This window comes from Acanthochromis polyacanthus, chromosome 7 (assembly GCF_021347895.1).
Source record: "Acanthochromis polyacanthus isolate Apoly-LR-REF ecotype Palm Island chromosome 7, KAUST_Apoly_ChrSc, whole genome shotgun sequence".
Classification (NCBI taxonomy): Eukaryota; Metazoa; Chordata; class Actinopteri; family Pomacentridae; genus Acanthochromis; species Acanthochromis polyacanthus.
The window spans coordinates 5,787,682-5,808,439 of NC_067119.1; the positions used below are offsets into that span (position 1 = coordinate 5,787,682).

Sequence of the window (20,758 nt, forward strand, 5' to 3'; positions counted from 1 at the left end):
GGATTATTGTCCGGACTTTTCAATAAATTAGCAGCTAGTGATGCACCACAACAGTCACCTCCACAGACCGGATCTCAACCTGGCAATAAACCAAACCTTGCTGGACCTGGCCAACCTGCAGGTCAACAGTCATCTCAAACCAATCAGCAAGGAGGATTCTTGTCTGGTCTATTTGGCCAGGCATCCCCTCAACAACAGCAACAACCACCACTACAACAAAAACAACAACAACAGCCTGGGAAAATTACAAGCTCTCAACAAACAGCAACCCAGCAGCCTGGCCAAAGTGGAGGCTTGCTTTCAGGCATTCTCAAGCTTGCATCTGGTGACAATGTACCACAGGAACCACAGCCACCTCAACATGCTCAGTCAAATCAATCGAAGACAGAGCAAAGTCCGGCCCAGTCTGAATCAGGGGGATTATTCTCTGGTCTGTTAAACAAAATTTCAGCTTCTGTGGAACAGTCACCATCACCTAATGATCAAGAGAACCTCCCAAAAACACAGCAACAACAGCAGCCCCGTGCAGGACAAGGGCGACCACAGATTCAAAGAGCTAAACCTGTAGAGGTGTCTGCTTCCCAAGATGCAGCCAAAGACAAGGATGTAAAAGGGCCGGCTCAAAAAGGCTTTCTCACAAATCTTTTTAGTGCCTCAGAGGAGTCATCAACAAAGACACAGCAGCCATCCACTTCACAGCTTGGGAAGGAGGAACCAAAAACCAGTGCAAGTAGCTCATCTCCTGGTCTGTTATCCAGCATTTTCAAAACAGGTTCCACTGACAGTACTCCTTCTGCTCCTGGAAAGGAAAACGAAAAAGGCCTTCTTGAGCGAATACCGCCAAAGAGTAAGGATGATATCCCTTCAATTACAGTAACACTCACAAATGGTGCTAGTGCAGCTACTCCAGTTGCTGATACTTCTAAAGGCGCTGGGAATTCTCAGGTTTGGAAAGATCCTACTGTTTCCCCAACCCAACGTTACCTTGAGGAAATTGAACGTCTCTTGTATGGGACAGCAGATGAGTATGGTTACAAGGATCTTTTGTTCAATTTTACAGAGCATGGTGTTATTCCACCAGAGTTATATGAGCATCAGTGTCTCATAGAAGCTCTACTGTGGCAACAACTCAATGACTACGTCCTGGCTGAAGCTCTTGCCACTCAAGTTCAGGAGCGTTACCAGACATGCCAAGGGCAAATACCACCCACAATTAGAACCCCCCAATGGGAGAACAACTTATCATTAAACCCGAAAGAAATGGACATTAGTGACTTCAATGTACCCTCACATCCTTGGAGGGATGCTGCTGCCCAGCTTTTTGAGAGTAGGAATCGCTTTTTTGAGCCAGATGAAGATCTCGTTTTGTTTGATATGACTTGCAAGGACAAGAAACCCTGGAGTAGCTGTGACAATTTAAATGCCCTCAGTGAAGTAGACAAAAAACCTTGGATTGTTAGAGGTGATGCTATAAATCTATCCATGGAAAAAACAAAGACAAGATTAAACAGATGTCAGTCACTTACACAATGCTGTGTACAGGAATCCAGTCGAGTAATGGAAAAAACTGCAATCAGTTGTCATATAAAAGATCAAGACTTTGATCTAAAATCAGCAACTGAGTTTTTAAAACGACTTGCCACAAAAAAGGGTCCAGTTGATTTAAGACGTGGTGCTCTAGATTTAAGCCAGTCTTCAGGTGCTACAGGGGATGCAGATGAAGAAATGCTATTTGAGGATTCTGAGTGGTATCAACAATGGCTTTCACTGATGGACCAAGGGATGTGGTGGCCAGCTGAAGTTGGAGACTGTGGATATTATGTTTATACAGATGAAGAATACATTTATTCTCTTCTGACTGACAGAGGTGGAAGACATCTCTATGCCTGTGCTGCCCCAGAGGATGTGCAAGCTCTAGAAAATATCACAGAAAATATTGCTAATATTCTGAAACAAAAACAAGCAGATAAAGTGACCCTTTGCGGTTTTAAAATCCCCCTCTGCAATGAGGACAAAGGCCTCTGGTTTCCAGGCCAGCAGCTGAATAAATCTGCGCTTTCAGATGTGCCCATGGACCTAACTTCTGCCCTCAGGAAAGGGGAAAAAATAATGAACATGAATTTGGAAAGCTTTTCTCAGATGTTTCAGGAATCTATAGCTTCTCAAGCAGAGCAAGCTGTGGACTTTAGTGTGTATAAACTTAAAAAGATCAAGATGGAGTCAGTTCAGAATACTTATAGCTACCAAGAAGAGCCAGTGGAGGCAGCTGATCTTACTTTAAAATCACAAAAAGGAGGACGTGGAGGGCCATACTGGATAAATCAGGGGATACCAGAAGTGACTGCACCCTCACCTGTACATTCTCCTAAGTCGTATTCAGCACATGTCTCTCCAAGCAGACGCCTCCCAATTCCTGAAATTAGAATTGGACATGTCGATGATGCATCTTCAGACCAGGCAAGACAAAGTTCAAGCTATGTAGTTTCACCTGTTGGCGGAATGTCTCCTAGGACTAATGCAAGTAAAGCTGAACCACCTCCTATGTCAACGTCAGTATCTAGTAAGGTTTCAGAGACTTCAAAAATTCCTGCTGGGACCCCATCAGCTTCAAAGATACCAGGACCTGCACAGTCAGGAAGGAAACTGCCTACACCGCCAACTGTTCGAACAGCAGACAGCTCTGCAGCAATTTCAACACAGGCAGCTTCTGTTAGGAGTTTCCCCACAGCAGCTACCTCAGCTGTGCCTTCCGTTTCCCCACAGAGACCCATGCTTGCAAGGCAGCCATCTCAGGCAGACAAACCTAGAGTTTTATCACAAGGAAATGCTACCACAGGAACAGGTATGTCTCACATTAGCAAAGTGAACAGTACCTCAGCAGTGGACCAAAAGTCCTCCCCGTCTCAAAAGCAGCCACAAGATTCCTTCCAGGAAATTACACCAAAGTTGCATATATTGAATGACAATTCAGATACGTACAGTGAAGCCTACCTTTACAACAGACATCAGAAATCTTTTGCCACACATATTGGCTCTCAACTAGGCTATAAGGTCCTTGATTTTTCTGCCACAGTGAACAAAAACACCAAACAAAAAGAAGGAACAGATGCTAAAGTAGAGCCTACACCAAAACCTGAAATTGTTGACTTTACAAAGTACAAGCTGAAAAAGTTCAATGAGAAAAAGCAGCTTGATACAATGGAAAACGTGGACTTAGCTGACCAGACCAGCCCAGTTGTTGTGGATCTCACCAAACAAACTGAGGAAGACGAAGTTGAATGGTCAAAATCAGAATACCCAACTCTAAGCATGTTACAGGAAAGTCCAACAGTTTCTCAGCATGTGCCAGCTGATCAGCACAACATATCAGAGAGACGATTGTCCAGACCAGAAATTAGAATTAGCCATGTGTCTTCTTCAGTCCAAACCCAAAGGCTACCAGCCTCCTGCAGTACCCCCATAACAACGAAGACAAACCAAGCAGATCTTGAAGCCTCTGGCAAAGTTGCAGCAAGCATTTCACCCAAGCTGGCTCGTATGCCTGATGAATTATCAAAGACTCCAGATACTAATGTAATGGTATCACCAAAAACAAGCTCTTCAGATACTCAAGTTTCCAGTAAAACCCCAGGCCATGATGGAGTTTTCAGACAAACTGCAAAAACTGAACCAAAACACTCTGTACCTACCTCACCACTTATGAGCCCTGTTTTGAGAAAACAAGTTGACACTCAGGAGCAACAACTGAGTTGTTCGTCTAATTTATATCTGCAGATGCAGCAAAGCCCACCAATTGTTGCGACCGGTTTCACACACCAAACCCCCTGCATAACTATATCTTCACCTCTTCCATACCGGTCTTGTGGAAATGCTCAACAATATCAGAAAACCACTGCACCAGCAAATTTAGTTAAAGCTGCATTAGATATGTCTGCAAAGACAACAACCAAACAAACCGTTGTGCCAGCAAAGGATGCTGTCTCTGAAGCATTGTCATTGACTAGGAGAAAACCGCTACCTTCTGTAGAGAAAGGCACAAGTCTTAGTCGTCAAGAATCTCTTGACTTGTCATACAGAGCAAAATCACCAGAGCCTCAGGAACAGACAACAGAGTATATTCATTCACTACCTGCTGAGGAGCATCTCCCTCCTACTAATACAGAAAATCAGGTAATATGTTTTGGTAAGAATAATATGGCTCCATCTGGTAACTGGAAAGTGTCGTTGCCCAGGCAGCAGTCTATTCAGTCTAATGAATCTCTTGAAAATTGTAAACCACCCTGGCAACCCACAGCACCCGCCAATTCAGTTAAAGCCACACTAGACATGTCTTCTAAATCTTCTGCCATATTGAAGGAGGTGGCTGTAGAGGTGAGAAGAAATGCTGAAGCTATACCACTAACAAGAGGCAAGCCAAGTGCCCGTGAACTTGCACGAAAAAATTCTGTTGGATTACCACTAATTGTAGATATCCCTTCTGAAGCAGCTCTTTGTGCCACATTAGAAAAAAGACTTGAAAATGAGCCTTCTCAAAATCAAGCAGTTTCTGTTCTCAACAAGCCAAGTGCAACAGCAGTTGCCAGAAAAGACTCTACTGGTATCCCTCTCGTTCAAACAACACCACAGGAATCAACACGCCAAATGCAACCACAAGTTGTGACCCCTGTGCAAAAACCGCAAACCCTGGATAGAAACATTGTCCCTGTTCTACATCAACCACTTGCCAGCTGTATGACAGTGCAAGGCTTCAGTATAAGGCAGACCAGTGGTGTGACTCAGTCTAATACCCAAATGTATTCACTCACTACTTCTCCAGCAAACTCTGTTAAAGGCACATTAGATATGTCAAAGAGAGCATGCAAATCAGATGTAGCACTAAGCAATTCAGATCCAGTATCACTGGTAAGGACGAGACCAACAAGCCATGCATATTCTCGAAGAGATTCCGTCGGTGTCCCTCTAATTGTAGAAACACACCCCTACCAGGACCAACCTAAAAGGCAACCGACAGTTGTAGCACCACAGCAACAAGGATCGGTGCGCAGTGGACCTCAAGAAGTATCTGCACCTGCCAATTCCATCAGAAGCTTCCTCGACATGTCTCCAAAACCCCAGCAGAAGCAATGTGAAATGGCTCCTGAAATTTCTCCAGTTGGAATTGTGCCACTAGTCAGAAACAAGGCAACTGTAACAAGGAATGGTTCTGTTGGTGTACCACTTATAGTGGAGCAATCTGCATATCAACCAGGAAGACAAGTTTTGAGTGGCGTCAACACAACTGAGACATTACATAGACAGATATCTACCTACCATTGTAATGAGGTATTTTCTGGATCAAAAGCCACCTACAACGACACACAACAACCAAATAAGCCGATGGATTTCTCTGCAAAAGAATGCCTGAGTACAACCGCTGTTTTGAGTAATCACATTGAACCAAAAGATGGAGAGCCCATGAACTTTACAAATGTTAAGGCAAAGAAAGACATGCTTGAAAGAAGGCAAACTGGAAGTCAGCTAGAGAAGAAAACATCCGTGGGCATCATGGATCTGACTGTGGATGTTCAAAGCAAAACCATAGTTGTTAGCCATCAAGATGCAAAGGATCTTTCGTCTCCTAATGTCTCCTCTGTATCTCAAAATGGTATGTACTATCAACAAGAAGCTGTACCTGCAGACACTACTAAGGAGGCCACATTTTCTGACACTCAGAAGTCATCACAGTATAGGGGATATTTAACTGATAACCAGATCACCACCCAACCTGGAGTACATGGCAGTTGGCAGTCAGGAACAGGCTCTGCACCACTGAATACTTCAGTTCCATCTTTGTCACCTGTTCACAGGATGATACAGCATCCTCAGAATTTTGTTTCCCAGACTATGCAGGTCAATACATATCACCAGAACAGTAGTTTAAATGTTGAATCAAAGAAGCCTGATCAGCTGTCTCCAAACAAACCTCAGCTGCAAACACAGCACTCACTGCCACAACAGCAATACCGATATCCTGGTATCGAAATGAGCTGGAATTCATCCATTGTAAGCTCTCAGCCAAAGGCTCTAAAGTTGCAAAGACAAGATACAAATGTTCAGCATGAAATGTCCACTAAACCCAAAATTCTTATTAAGCAGGCAACTGTTGACAGCTGTGGGAGCGTTGAGGAAAGTCTATCAGAAAGTGGAACGGTGACAAGTACTGCGCAGTCATTGTCTACCCAGCAACAGTATGATAGATCCCAAACAGCTCCTACTGCACTGTCTTATAATGCTCAGCCTGTTTCAGTTTCTCAACAAGCACAAGACAGATACCGAGCTGATCCTTCTCTACAGCCTTCATATGTACCGACTGTGCATAGGAGTGCAGCTGCCGATTATTCTGCCAAAGGATCTCTTCAACTCTCAAAACAGCTTGATCTAAGCCAAAGCAGTGTTCCTGCACAGCAATATTACACACAGATTGTACCTGTACCTTCAAGTAATATGGCTTCAGCTCAGCGTGTACCTGAAGTTAGTGTACATATATCACAACCCACCATGAAACATGACCCTGTTCCTGTACAAGTCCAGACTTGTTCTCCTCACCAGGGCCACGTTGGAGTCAGATTGCAAAGACCAAAAATATCTTCGACACCAGCAGGATCCACCTCTGTCAAGGGTTTGATTTCAATATTTAGTGGTGTAGACTCACAACCATGTGTCAGTACAAAACCAGTTGCTATTTCAACCCACCACACTCAGATTGTGTCTACACCTGTGGATCACAGGACACAAGTTACTTCAACACAAATGTCTCCTGTTAGCCATGTTGCAGCTTATGCAGAAGAGAAAATTGCCCCAGTAAGACCTGTTGTTAAAATGCCAGATGAAATTGTTTTAAGCCCACAAATTCCTGTTGTGTCAAGCACTCTGCCTTGCACACCAGCACTTGTAAGTGACCAAGATATCTGTACTACTGAACATCCCAGAGAAGATGATTTTGATATGTCAAACAGGAAAGGCATCCTTAAATCTCCAACTACACAAACAGAATCAATCACTGAATCTCAACCAGTGGAAGGTATACTGGCTGCTTCCTTGTCATCTGTAGATCAATCTGCAATCATCCAGACAGAAGTGGCTCCGGGATCAGTAAATGCAAGTGAAATGCCAGGAAAAGATTTGTCTCTTTCCGAAACTTCACCAACTATACCAGATGCTATACCATCCAAAGGAGTTCTAGTTAGTGGTGGTTCAGCAGAACTATCACAAGCATTGTCAGAGGCTGCATCAACACCAATTACTGAAGAGTCTTCTGCCATCACAGATAAAATTGCTATATCCACACAGCCTGTTAGTGCCAGCACTGGAATTGGTGAAATTTCTTCTGTGGCTAATGTATCACAAGAAAAACTTAGCCAGCCAAGGTCAATCTACATTGGCATTCACTCCTCAGAAATATCTCCCGATGGTGCAGAAACTGAACCAGGTGGGCAAAGACCTTATGTTAGACTGCCCCATATTTTTGTCTCAGCAGCAAGTTCACCGGAAGACGAGACCAACGAACATGTGTTGGATGAATGTAGCAAGTCTGAACTTCCAGAGGTCAGTGTTTCTGAAGATACCACTCCCACTGCAGTAATGCCTTCAGAGTGTAAGGATGCTGTCACTGATATTGTTGCACAATCTGATATATCTAAGGATGCTAGTGTTACAGAAATTAGTAGCATGGAACCATCCATTGAATCAGAGCAAGTCAAGACTGACTCACCAGAGATGCCGCTTGCACCAACAACAGCAGATCAAACACGTACAGATGAACAAGATGCACAGCAGATCCCAATTGTTAAAAGCTCAGCTATAGAGCCTACCCTGCCAGAAGTTGACATAAAATTAGAGACAACTGAGGCTTCTCAGCCACCACCTGAACTTTCTGCTGAGGACAACAAATCAACAGCTCCAGGCACTGATCCACTTGAAGTAATTAAGCCTCCCAATGAACCTCAACTGGCTGGTGAGGTTGAAAGCACAACTTTAGATGTCAGAGCACCAAAAGATGATGTAACACTTGAACCCAACAAGGATGAAAGCACACCTTCAGATGTTGTATTGCCTGAGGAAGTTAAGCATCAGGACAATTTGTTGTTGAAAGAAGTGCCATCAGCTTCAGATGTAAAATCATCCGAAGTAGTCCAACAGCTTCATGACAAAACTGAAAAGGATGTCACCTTACCATCACCTGAGCCCAGCCCTGTCAGCCTTCCCACAGAGGAAACCACAGTCTCCAAGGAGGATAGTTCAGGCACCAAGGTTGATGAGCATGCTGAACAGCCCAGTGAGCAACAAGGAAAGGGCTTATTTCCTATGTTTAGTGGCTCTTCTGCAACCCCACAGCAGAGTGCCCCCCAAACTGGAATGTCAATACTTGGTGGCATTCTCCCTGGCTCATCAACCAAAGAAACTCCAGGAACAGGGTTACTTTCAATGTTTGGTGGGTCAGATGCACCATCGTCACTTGGATCCAAAGAAACACCACCACCATCAACCCCACAAGAGCCCCAAGGAAAAGGATTATTCTCTATGTTTGGTGGATCCAGTAGTCAGCCCCCACCTAGTCCAAGAGGTCCAACTGTTGGAGGTGTGCGACCCAGAGGTCCTCCACCCAAAGAACCTCCAGCAAAAGGCCTGTTTTCCATGTTTGGTGGGTCTGCACCTCAGCAACCACCCAGTCCCAGAGGTCCTCCTGGGAGTGGAGCCCCACCTAGAGGACCTTCCCCCGGGTCTTCTATATTTGGTGGCATCCTCTCAGGTTCAGCTGCACCTAAAGAAGCCCCCGGTGCAGGTTTATTTTCTAAATTTGGTGGTCTTGGTGGTCAGTCCCAAGCTGGACCTAGGGTACGGCCACCTGGACCAACAGTTGCACCACCAGGACCCAGCAGTACACAGACCCCAGGAAAAGGATTGTTCTCTATGTTTGGTGGACAAACCCAGCAACCACCAGAAGGACATCCCACTGCTTCTAAACCACCTGAGTCAGAGGGCGGTTTCAAAGTATCTTCTGTGTTTTCACTCGGTGGGAACTCTGATAGTAACAAACCCAAATCTGGGTTTGGCCTATTTGGAATGTCTTTCTTGGAGGAAACCAAAACAGAGCCTGAAATAACTGTTCCTGTCAAAGATGACGTTGACTTGCAGCAGGTGAAACCCCCAGACACAAAGGATCTTTCAGGAGAAGGAAAAGATGGCCATGTTGAGACCTTAGAAATGTACCCTCTGAACCCGTTTCTGCATCCTCAGGTACAATGGAAGCTCAAGTCGAGCAGACATGCCAAGATGTTCAAGAGCCACATGTCGACACAGAAAAAGAGTCAGTGGATGTTGACAAGAAGGTTGCTGCATCAGAAACTGGCGATGATACTGACATAGTTGGCATCGAAAGACAATCAGAAAAAGAGAACGCTTTGCTAATGCCAGAAAGTGTTCTAGATGATAAAACCACAAGGTCAGATATGGTTGAGCTGGAACATGTAAAAGCTGCTGTTGATGGGGAGGTAATAATTTCAGAGATGGAAAAACAAACTGAGGTGCAGCTGAAAGCTGCTGATGAAGAACTAACAACAGTTGCAGATGTGGAGAAATCACCTAATGAGGCTTTGAAAGTTGCTGGTGAAGAACAAACTGCAGTTGCAGATGTGGAAAAATCATCTGAGGAGGCTTTGAAAGTTGTTGGTGAAGAACAACCTACTGTTACAGATGTGGAAAAATCATCTGAGGAGGTTTTGAAGGTTGTTGGTGAAGATCAACCGACCGTTACAGATGTAGAAAAATCATCTGAGGAGGCTTTGAAAGTTGTTGGTGAAGAACAACCTACAGTTACAGATGTGGAAAAATCATCTGACGAGGCTTTGAAAGTTGTTGGTGAAGAACAAGCTACAATTTCAGATGTGGAAAAGTCACCTGCGGAGGCTTTGAAAGTTACAGTCCAAGATGTAGAGACAGTAACGAAGGAATCAATCCCAGTTGTTGGGGATGAACAAGTGGCTGCTGCAGATGTGGAAAAAGCTCCTAAAGAGGAACCTGTAGCTGATTCAGAGGTAGAAAAAACAGAAATGTCTCCTGCAGAATCTGTGGTGAATGCAGGAACTGCAGTTACAGAATCAGAAAAACCCAGTGAAGACTTGAAAGTCACCTCTGAGGACACTGCAAAGGAACCAACTGAGGCAAAATCAGAGCTTGGTGACAGTATTAAAGAATCTGCACAAGAAGTAGAGAAATCATCAGAAAGTAATGCTTCTGTTACAGTGCTTTCATTCACAAATGATGAAAAACCTGTAGATACCAACTCAATGCCACCAGCTGGTCCTCCACCACAGCAACAACCAGGCATGGCTAGGCCTCCTGGCCCACCAGGACAAACAATGGGACCTCCAAGAATGGGAGGGCCGCGAATGGGTCCCCCAAGAATGGCCGGTCCAAGAATGGCCGGTCCAAGAATGGCTGGTCCAAGAATGGCTGGTCCAAGACAGCCAAGACCACAGAAGCCCCCTGAACCTGCCCCATTTTCTGGCTTCATGTCTATGTTTTCAGCCCCAAGTGCACAAACTAAAGCACCAACAGTTGGTGGATTCTTTTCAAGTTCACCTGGTTCACTCTTTGGATCTTCACCGGCTCCTCGTCAGCCTCAACAACAACAACAGCAACAACAGAAAAGCTCATTCTTTGGCCTCCCAAGTAGCATCGGTACAGAATCTCTTACCAGTGACCTACTGGGTATATTCAAAGGCCCGGAGACAACAAAACCTGAGGACCCTCAACAGTCTGCCTCAGAATCTGAACCAGGAGATCCTTCTGCAAATGTAACAGAATCTGAAAACACAGAAAAGACAAAAACAGAGTCTTTAAGTGAAAGGACATGTCAAAAGCACAGAGGACTCTGAGGTTCCTGAGAAGGGGTTAGTGGAAGAGGCAGAACGAGAAGACAAAACGGAGGCTGAAGAAAATTCTCTCTCTGAATCTACTGTGAAGAAAGAAGCAACGGATGATGAGCATGTTCAACAATCAGTGACCGACAATGCTGCACCAGAAACTAAGGGCATATTTGAGATATCAGGTCTAACGACACCTAAGTTTGGCTTCATGTCTGCCGCTGCTGAAGGCACGTCAACTATTGGATCCCTTTTCTCCACCTCAGCATCTCCAACCCCTGCAGCAAAGACACCACAGCCACAGCAGACAGATGGTGGCCTCTTTTCTGGTTTTAAAAGCCTTTCAGCTGGTATTTTCCAGGATGAAAAGCCAACTGGAAAAGAGGAAACATCTGCTCCGTCTGTGTTTGGTATGAAACTTAGCTCAATGTTTGGCACCTCTGACTCTCCCGAATCCACCCCTCCTGTAGTCACAGCCCAACCTCAGTCCGAAAGTCCAAAACCTTCCGATGAAGTTTGTGAGCCAGAATCTGAGAAACCGTCACCAGGTTCAGAAGAAACTGGAAGTGCAGATGCCAGCGATACAGAAGGACCAACAGAAACTTCAAAAACAGGAAGCTGTGATACCTTAGCACAGTCGCCACTATCTGGACTCCCCTCTGAATCAGTGTCCAGAAGAGAGAGTTCGGATAAACCTCAGTTAATGGTCACTCCAAGTGAGCTATATAAGAACGAGGCACCTGAAACTATGCATGCAGATTTAGGAACAGAACAACCAAAGGATCTACTAACAGCAGAAGCAGCAAAAAGGCTAGTATAATATGTATGATAGATGACATTGATCATTTATCCTGCTAGTTTAGATAAATGTTTAGCACCTTTCCTGCTCCTCTTTTCCCATTCGTTCCTCATTTTCCAGAATTTGTTTTTATTGTTTAAATATTGATAATTATGGATAATGTTTAATGTCTTAGTTGTTTTAAATTCCTGCAGACAAAGCAGGTTTAATTTCAATGTAACCATTTCGACCCATTTATCATTTAAGGTTTTCAGGTTTTAATTTGAAAATTTACGCCCGCAAATCCAAATAAATGAAGAAAAAGCACAGATTTTACTTTGGTACATCTTAAATAGAGTCAGCAAATAAAACCTGAAGGTGGCGCCGCATAGAATAAACTGTAAAATCTGACATTGTGAGTTTCATGATCAAACCACAGCAGAAGAAAATGATCACCTGTCATTTACCATTAAGTGTAAACATAGTGGAGTTATTTCGTACTTAGACCGCCTCAGTAATAGCTTTCCCTGACAGTGATGGAAGCACAATGAGTGAAGAAAGCGAGGGTTTCTTATTTATTAGCTTTTCACTAGTGAGGCGGGTCTAAAGCTCCTCCTCGCTCCGTCCCCTGCAGTTCCCTGAATTATTTCCAAGTCCCGGCCAATTTGTTTATATGAATCAATCTCTGATAGATTTATGCTGGCGTGGCGGTGCACACCGTGGGGGCCGGCTGGACACCGGAATAAAAGAAGCAGTGAGAAGTAATTTGGCCGACAACCAACACAAAGTAAATCACGGCAGTTAAAGCTCAGAGCCACTTTTACTGGTTAAGAGTCTCCATCATCCAGCAGCCGCACAGTTTGTTCTTTCTCAGTCAGTGATTTATGATTTCTATCAGGTAGCTACAGCATATCCAGTTAGTTTTTAACCTTTTAGTTTAAATGTTAGTAAAAGGTTAAAGAATTCCCTGTATTTATCTTTTTATGGATCCAGTAAATGCAGCACAGCAGGTGAATTACAAAGGTTATCTCTTTATTTTACGCTCTCAGATTATTCACAAATGTGAATAATTTTGATTAAACTTAGAGCACAACCACACATTTCTGGGAAGGCTGTCCTGATTTAAATCTCCTTTTTGAACATAGGTATTATAAAATCCTGCATTCAGCCTCATTTATTCCCTTATCTGTTAGTTCTACTTGTTTTGTGCCATTGTCTTCCTTAGGTCTAGTGATTGTGAGTTTGCTTTTACCCCTAATTAACCCAGAGTCTCTTTTTAACCTTCTGAACCCCTAAGGTTTTTTGCTCCTGTTGCATTTTTATTCATTGTGCGACTAGAAGCAGAAATAACTCAGAAATGTCTCTTGTGTAGTACATCAAAGTTATGTCATAAAAATAATAATGAAAAGTGGAATTTTTGATTATTTGTTTTACAAAAAATAACAAAAATTGGAATCAACTTGTACATTTTTCCAACTGACCACAGGTTTTACCAATACTAGAAAAAAAGGTGGCTCTACACATTATAGATATTTTGCTACTTATATGTCTTTATTGTTTCCATATCTTTCTCCTATCTGCTTTTGTTAAACACAGCCTGCAGTTTAGCTGAAAAGTCACAGAATTTTTGTTAAACGACAGTTTCTCACAGCTGAGTCACAAATGGCCTCTCGGTTGCACAGAGAAATGCAGAATTTATTGTTTTTTGCACACATTAGCTAGTTCAAGCTGTTTATTTTTGACAAATTTTAAAACGGGACATGTAGTATTAAGTGAATTTGATGAAATGTCAGGATTTTGTTCCTGACATGAACTGAAAAAGTCCCACATCGCAAAGACTGTCAGAAGGTCATATAATCACGCAATTCTTTCTGCTTTTATGGTTTCTGGCTGTGATAAAAGGTGAAAATTTGGGAATTTTTAAGTAGATGACATATTTTTCAAAGCCTCTGGCAGGTTTTCGGGTGCAGAGGGTTAATGACAGTGTTGAACTGTATTGAAGTCACATTTTTTAAATTCAAAATCAAGCTCTGAAATTCACAATTGTGACTCAAAACAAAGAAAAGTCTATTATCTGTGACAATTTCACAAATACACATGAAGTGGCAGTTTTCCAAATTGAACTATGGAGTAAAACCTTAACTTGCAAGGCTGTTTCTCGAACAGTATTTTAAATAACAATGTCATTGCTCCACAGTCCACCTGACAGCAGCCACTTTGATTCATCGGGTAACCTGAGCCCGGTCAGCTCCCAGCTCAGCTCTGAGCCCGAGGAGCGCCGACATCCAGAGCCCTGCCACCCAGCAGACGCTCGTCCACCTCTCCACAGCCAGCCGGCCACCTGGAATGAGGAAGAAGAGGAGGAGGAAGAGGCTGAGAAGGAGCTGCATGCACTACCAGAGCCTGGGTCCAACAAAGACCTGAAGGACTCCTCCGTCATCCCTCCCAAACCAGCCTTGGACGTCCAGGACAACAGGAATCAGAGCAAAATCTCGTATGTCATAAATGCGTTGTTGCATATTTAAAGTTGAATAGCATTGAGCTGAAGTTGCAATCTTAATTTTTATACCAAAAACCAACATTTATCAGTTAGATTGCAGGAAACAGTTAGAGCTTCCAAACCTAAGTTCTCTGCTCACACAAGTCTTTTCTTTGTCTCATCAGACATTAATCGTCCTTTTATTTTTTTAATGTCAGTGAATGTTTGTCTAAAATGTGCATGTGAGTAGAAGAAAAAATGAATCAAAGATAAATTGTCCTGTTTGGTTTCAGGTTAACAGGAGAAGCACAAGAAAACTAGATGCTGTTTTGATGTGCTGATAGGTTTCTCAGAAGGTTTTCTTTTCTCTGCAGGAACTCAGGGCAGTGTAGGACGGAAAAACTTGACCTCCATGTTAACTCAGACCACACCACAAGAATGAAAAATAGAAGCTAGTGGACGTAACTTCAGCTCTATGAGCAGTAATGGAAGTTTATGTGTTGGCTGTATGTTAAATACTACGGTGTTGATGGCAATGTTTGAGAGAAAAATGCTACTTGATGAGGATGTCGAGAAGGCGGAGAAAATAACTTAAAAAGCAAACAAACAAAAACTCATCCTGATGTCAGGAAAAAAAATATTTATATACATCAGTCAGAATGTCTGATTTACTGTCCATCGTGTCTGTGTGGCCTTCTGAACAGGAGCAGGAACATCAGCAGCATTATGCAGAAACTCATGCAGCAATTTGGCATTATTAGCATTCCCAACTATTTCTGCTAGCTTGTTCTGGCTGAGTTTGGCTCGGTCCACCAGGCTGTCTGCATTTTAAAAAGGGGGCCCTGTAGTTTTTCAAAAATGGCGCTCTTTGAGAATAAACCAATCAGAATTTGTCCAGTTTTAACCAGTCCGCCCTGAGATCTGCAATGCAGAAAGTTTCTACAGAAGCGATTCTTGCAGTCAGAATACGTACAAGTTTTTGAGCTTCTCTACAACAGCCCACAAGTTTTTGTTGCTGGAAATGGCCAAGAATTTTCTCCTTAAATATCTTATAGAGCAATAAATAGACAAATAAGAGAAATATCCCAGTTGGCACTGGGTGAAAGGCGTGGTACACCCTAAACATCCAATTTAGAATTACTAATTAATCAACCAAACCTGTCACTGTTTCTGGAGAAATGCTCAGTTCTTCTTGTGAGGTAACAGTGCAAACGACTGCATAAACATCCTACCCCATAAAGCTGTTTTAATGCACAAAATCTGTATTGTAAATTTAAAAGAAATGTGGATAAAACTTTTTTCCAACCAGACGAAAGGGAAAATAGACAGCATGCAGTTGAGTACATTGTCACATTATGGAAATTACCACCACAGCTACTTAAAAAAAACACCCAGTTACAGAGAAAATTAACAAAACTCGTGCTGCCACTGGCATATTAGCATTAGCATTAGCACAGATAGTGGTAGAGGTCACAGTCTTTGGCTTAACTCTTAAAGAATAGACCCTAAAATTGGCCAACGCTCATACAAACAACTGCACTACTTTGTGGGGGTCCATAAAACATCCTACAAGTTTCTGCACTAGAAAAATGGCCAAGAATTTTCTCCAAAACAATGTTATGAAGCATTAAAAGTAGAGGTAGCGGTCACAGTCATTGGTTTAACTCTTAAAAAATAGACCCTAAAATTGTCCAGCAGTCATCCAAACAACTTCAAACTCAACACTGCACTTCCTCGAGTCCCCAACAATTCACTTGCCAAATTAAAAACTAACAGCATGTACAGACACCAAACACAGAAAGATAGAACTTCATTCATTTATTAGTGACTTTTGTGACAAACCACTGGGAAACAGAAATTTATATGTGGATCTTAAAAGCGTGACAACTCTGAGAACAGATAAAACACACAGAGGAGCGGCTTCAATTTAAGCACTGAGACAAATTTCTGATATCGTGCAGGATTATTTATAAGCCTATCGAATTTTCTATTGTCTCAAGAGATGATTATTTCAGATAAATAAACACCAGTGAAGAAAGAGAGAAAAAAAGAGCATTTTGAGACGTGAAGGAGCTGATTTTAAATAAATACATCTCACAGGACGAGATCTTTTCTGTCTTCTTTATGTCTTCTTAAAATCCCTTTCCTTGATCTTTCTCAGTTTCTTCGAGAACGGCCCTCCACCTTGTTCTCCATCTAGAGTTCGCTGGTTGAAAGCGTACAACAAAGTGAGAGTGAAGCTACTTGAGGTAGGAAATATCACGTTCTCTACTCTCTACATCTGCCCTTTCTTTCTCTATTTCAGTCTTTTGCTCTCACAAACAATTAGATGCACACTCATGATTATCTTCCATACATTTCACTGGAAAACATACCGATATTAGATGATGTAGTGGAAGTTTGAACATAAAAGTACAGAGATACAGACAGGCACATTATCTCTGCTGCTTCTCTTCCTGTCTTTCATGTTCTTTCTCTACCTCTTTTCCCTCCTCATGAATTGGTTGAGTTTCCAGTCATGCCACAGCAATTTGCACCAATTTTGCGCTCCTTAAGGATTTCCGCTTTGATCTGGGAAGCTCCTTTTCAGCGTCGGCTCCTTCAGATCGCTCTGCTGCAAGGCGAACTTCTTCCAAAGCGATTCCTCAGATCGCCGGTTCACAGTCGACTGCTGTGTTGGGGTCTGTCTGAGTTTGGCAAATGTCACAGTGTCTTGTGGCCCGTCTGTTGGGTTTTTTTCTCTCTTTTTTAGTTGCTCTTTTTTATTTCCCTCGTGGTTTGAACTCATTACCAAAACTTGTGTGTGTTGTCATGAAACATTTAATACGGCCAGAGGTAGCTACCTTCACCCACCTTGCCTCAAGCCACTGCTTTCTAACAGACCCAAGAGGAATGATTTTTGTTTTATGGGTTTAGGTCATTTGCACACGAGATAAAAATACTGGAAGGAGTTCAGTTTTTAGAGCCATTTCTGAAAATTACACAAAGAAAACGACGATAACAAGCAGACAAATTATTAAAAAGAGATGCACATTGAAGCTTATGATGTACAAGAAGTATGTCAATGGTAAGTGCAACAAATAATCTGGTCTTGTGTGTGTTTGTGTAAGTTTAAGGGTAAAGAACGAAAAATTAGTCATTTGGTGACGTGAGAATCAGAGAGAGCATGATGAGCAGGATCAAACCTTCCTGCTTTTCTTTCAGTCAGACCTAAAAATATACATCTAAAATGATTCGTGTTGTGGGTTTGGCAGTCTGATGATTATTTAGAAACGAAACCTGTTCCAGAACCTTTCAGTTTTACTCTGTATGCTATGGAGCTTCTTGCCAGAGAGCAGCTTAGTAAAGAGTCCATGATGGGGTTTGGTGGAGTCATTAATGATGTTTGGTGGCAGGACATTGTGTGCAACGTCCTGGATGCATAGAAATGATGTCCCAGTGGTTTCCTGTGCTGTCCTCGTCACTCTCCGTTACACTTCCAGTTGCCAAAACAGGGGTTTTTGCAACACTTTGCACACTAGATATTTTACAGCACATACATTGCCTTATGTTTTTGCAAACATTATATTTATTACACTTAATTTTTTTAAATTTTCTTTTTACATTATTTTACATTGTTTCTCATGGTATATTATTTACACTATTTATTTCAATATTCCATCTTACGAGTTCATTATTACGTTAGCGTTTTTGGTATGTTTTAGCATTTCTCTGAATAGATTCAGTGCCTAAATGTTTTGTTTGATAAATATTCTATCCGTCTATCCGTCTATCTATCTATCTATCTATCTATCTATCTATCTATCTATCTATCTATCTATCTATCTATCTATCTATCTATCTATCTATCTATCTATCTATCTAGATATCTATCTAGATATCTAGATATCTAGATATGTACAGTTTTGTTAGGAAGCTATTTGTTATACTTCAAACATTAAGATACATAATTTTTCTTTTAAACATCAGCAAAAACATCTATAAAATATTTCTTTTTCCTGAAATATATATAAGTGAAAATAGCATATTCTTTGGTCAACACTTGTAAAAGAATAAACCATTTTACCATTTATAAAGAAACAGGTTTTGGATTTAAAAGAATATATATATATATATATATATATATATAATGCCTCAAATTTGTGTCTGCACAGCAACTAAGCTACAATGGCAATAGCGCGCATTCTTGGCAGTAGTGTGAATTCATGGAAGATGTAGTTGTGACTGACGGTGCGGAACACAGTTTTCCAAGTGGACTTGAAATGTAATTTAATCGCTACAACTACATGTCTGTGCATGTTTGGAAGGGAGTATAATCAAGACTTAGTTTAGTTTATTCTTTATTTTATTCATTTGTAAAAAAAAAAAAAAAAATTAAAAATAGTAATAATTAAAATAAATGTAAAAAAATAAAAATTAAGAAACTTTAGCCAAACCGCATTGGTAATTGGTAAGTTTAACCTTCATCTCTGTTGACTCAAGGCTAACATAGTCAAGGCTGTGCTGTAGGGATGACCAGATCGAGTAGTTCAGCCAATACCCAATACCTTTTTTAATAGATGCAGCCCTAATGAAGGGCAAAGTTAGTGAATGGAGCACAATCCAAGGTGGCGTACAACCGGCAAATGTAAACAAAGCTGTCCTATAGTGCTGCGTGATGATGTATTCATCTGCTCTGCTCACCAACTAGTTCCATGTAACCAGTCCGATGTAACGACGAAACACCTCTACAGTGTTTTTTCCACAAATATAAAATTGTTCTCCACAACTTCAGTTCACTCTCATCATAATCATCCCGACTTATTTGCATCCTGTTTGAACACCAAATATTACCTCCTCCTGATATAATTGGTCCCGTCTGTTTATCTGTAATTACATTTTAGCCCAGAATCATGATTCCTTACTTTTGTTTTTGTTTTTTACACTCGTAAATCCCTTCTCATGTCCATTTTTATTTAGATTTGCAATCTGGTGGGATTTCACACTTCTTATTAGCTTCTCGGGGAAACAAACACCAGGAATTAAATCCCAACAGGGGCCAGCTGTCATGAGGTTGCTTACATGGAAACATCGATTCCTAAATGCCACGAGCTTGATTCAGTCAGACTGGCAATGAATCAGGAGACAAGTGTTGACAAACATCTGCTTTACTGAAGAGTCCTTGAGAAAACTCAGAATCCCTGTTGTTCAGTAGCAGTCTGACCTACCAGACAGGAGGCTGACGGAAGTTTACTTCAGGGACCAATAAGCCGGTGAATTATTTATGACTCATCTGCCAAACATGGCTCTGTGTCTACTTAAACAATAAATCTTCTGGGATGTCCGTCATGAATCACATCCCTGTCTTTAAATAATCCTTTCTCAAGAGGCAATTTCGGGGAACCTCGCTCAAGGGGCTGCTCTGTTACGAGAGAACCACACATGGAAAACTTAATTATTACGACTGCGGTGGCGTATTTACTTGTAATTAGTGGTTCATTTGGCTCTGAAACTCAAGCGGCTGCTGTAAGTGGCAGTAAAGCAATGACAAACATGAATGATTCTGCATTAGCAAGTCACACTGAATGAATGTGTACTAATTCTGGCAATTGTTGGGTCCAAAACTGTCACCACAAGTTTATTCCAACAGCAAAAACGATTGGATTTATATAAAAAAGGTATTATTTTGTATTATTAAAGTATTTATTTCTTCAGTATTTCATTAATTCTTGGATTCATTCATTTTCTCTCCTCAGTGAGTATAAATAAAACAAAAAGCAGCACTTCTTTCCATTTTGCTCCATTGTATTCCAGACTTGTCCAAGACTTCTTCTGAATAGATCTTATTTAACACCAGGTCACTGAAATTAATTAAACTGTGGCAACGCTTATTTAAATCTTTTGTGTCCACATTAAATTAAAGACAGTAGCTCCACTAATTACATCCCACTGTGCTCTATATTTAGCCTCATGTCGAACCGTTTCAGACACATTCACAGGTTCTTAGCACTCAAACAACGCCATCTTTGACCAAATAACGTGATTCTGATTGAACGTGATTGGATATTTTGTCGACATTTGCACGTTTGTCAATGTTCCAGAAGCTAAAAACTCTCAATATTTACACAAACTGTGTCAAAATCTGATGCAAAATGGTTCGGAAGGTGTCAAAAATTGCGATTAGTTTGTCAAAAATTCCTCATATGTGGGATCTGAAGAGTTTCTGTCTTGTATTTCATGTCCACCTGGTTGAGCTGGTTATTAACAACAACACAAAGAGACTTAAGAGCAGCTCAACACCTCCGTACCGGTGAGGATGTCTCCTTTGCTGCCACTTCGCTGCACATCTGACAGACTAATTAGTTCATCCAGTCTCGAGTCTTTTCAACACGACATCACTTCTTTAAATGCCACCTTTGATCTTTTAGAGAACCCAGACAGGAACCAGGTCCCAGTTACGTCAACACTCTGCTGCTGGTTGATGCTCATTAGGCTGCTGCTGGAGGTTTTCTGTGTTTGCTGATTAAGTGTAGTTCATCAAAGCAATGTGATTTTAGTCCTGTTTGATAAAGAAGAGCAGCAATAATCAGTCATCGGAGAAAAGATAAGACAGATGTT

At 41.7% G+C, this 20,758-nt stretch overlaps 1 protein-coding gene across 1 annotated transcript in view; it reads left to right on the plus strand.

Annotated features, from left to right (window-relative positions):
• The window catches only part of LOC110962432 (protein unc-13 homolog B-like), a 242,079-nt gene that overhangs the window by 66,408 nt on the left and 154,913 nt on the right, over positions 1–20,758 (plus strand). The window contains exons 10-11 of the mRNA XM_051950402.1: positions 13,880–14,176; positions 16,323–16,410. Of these exons, the coding sequence (XP_051806362.1) occupies positions 13,880–14,176; positions 16,323–16,410 (385 nt within the window). The remainder of the gene's footprint in view (positions 1–13,879; positions 14,177–16,322; positions 16,411–20,758) is intronic.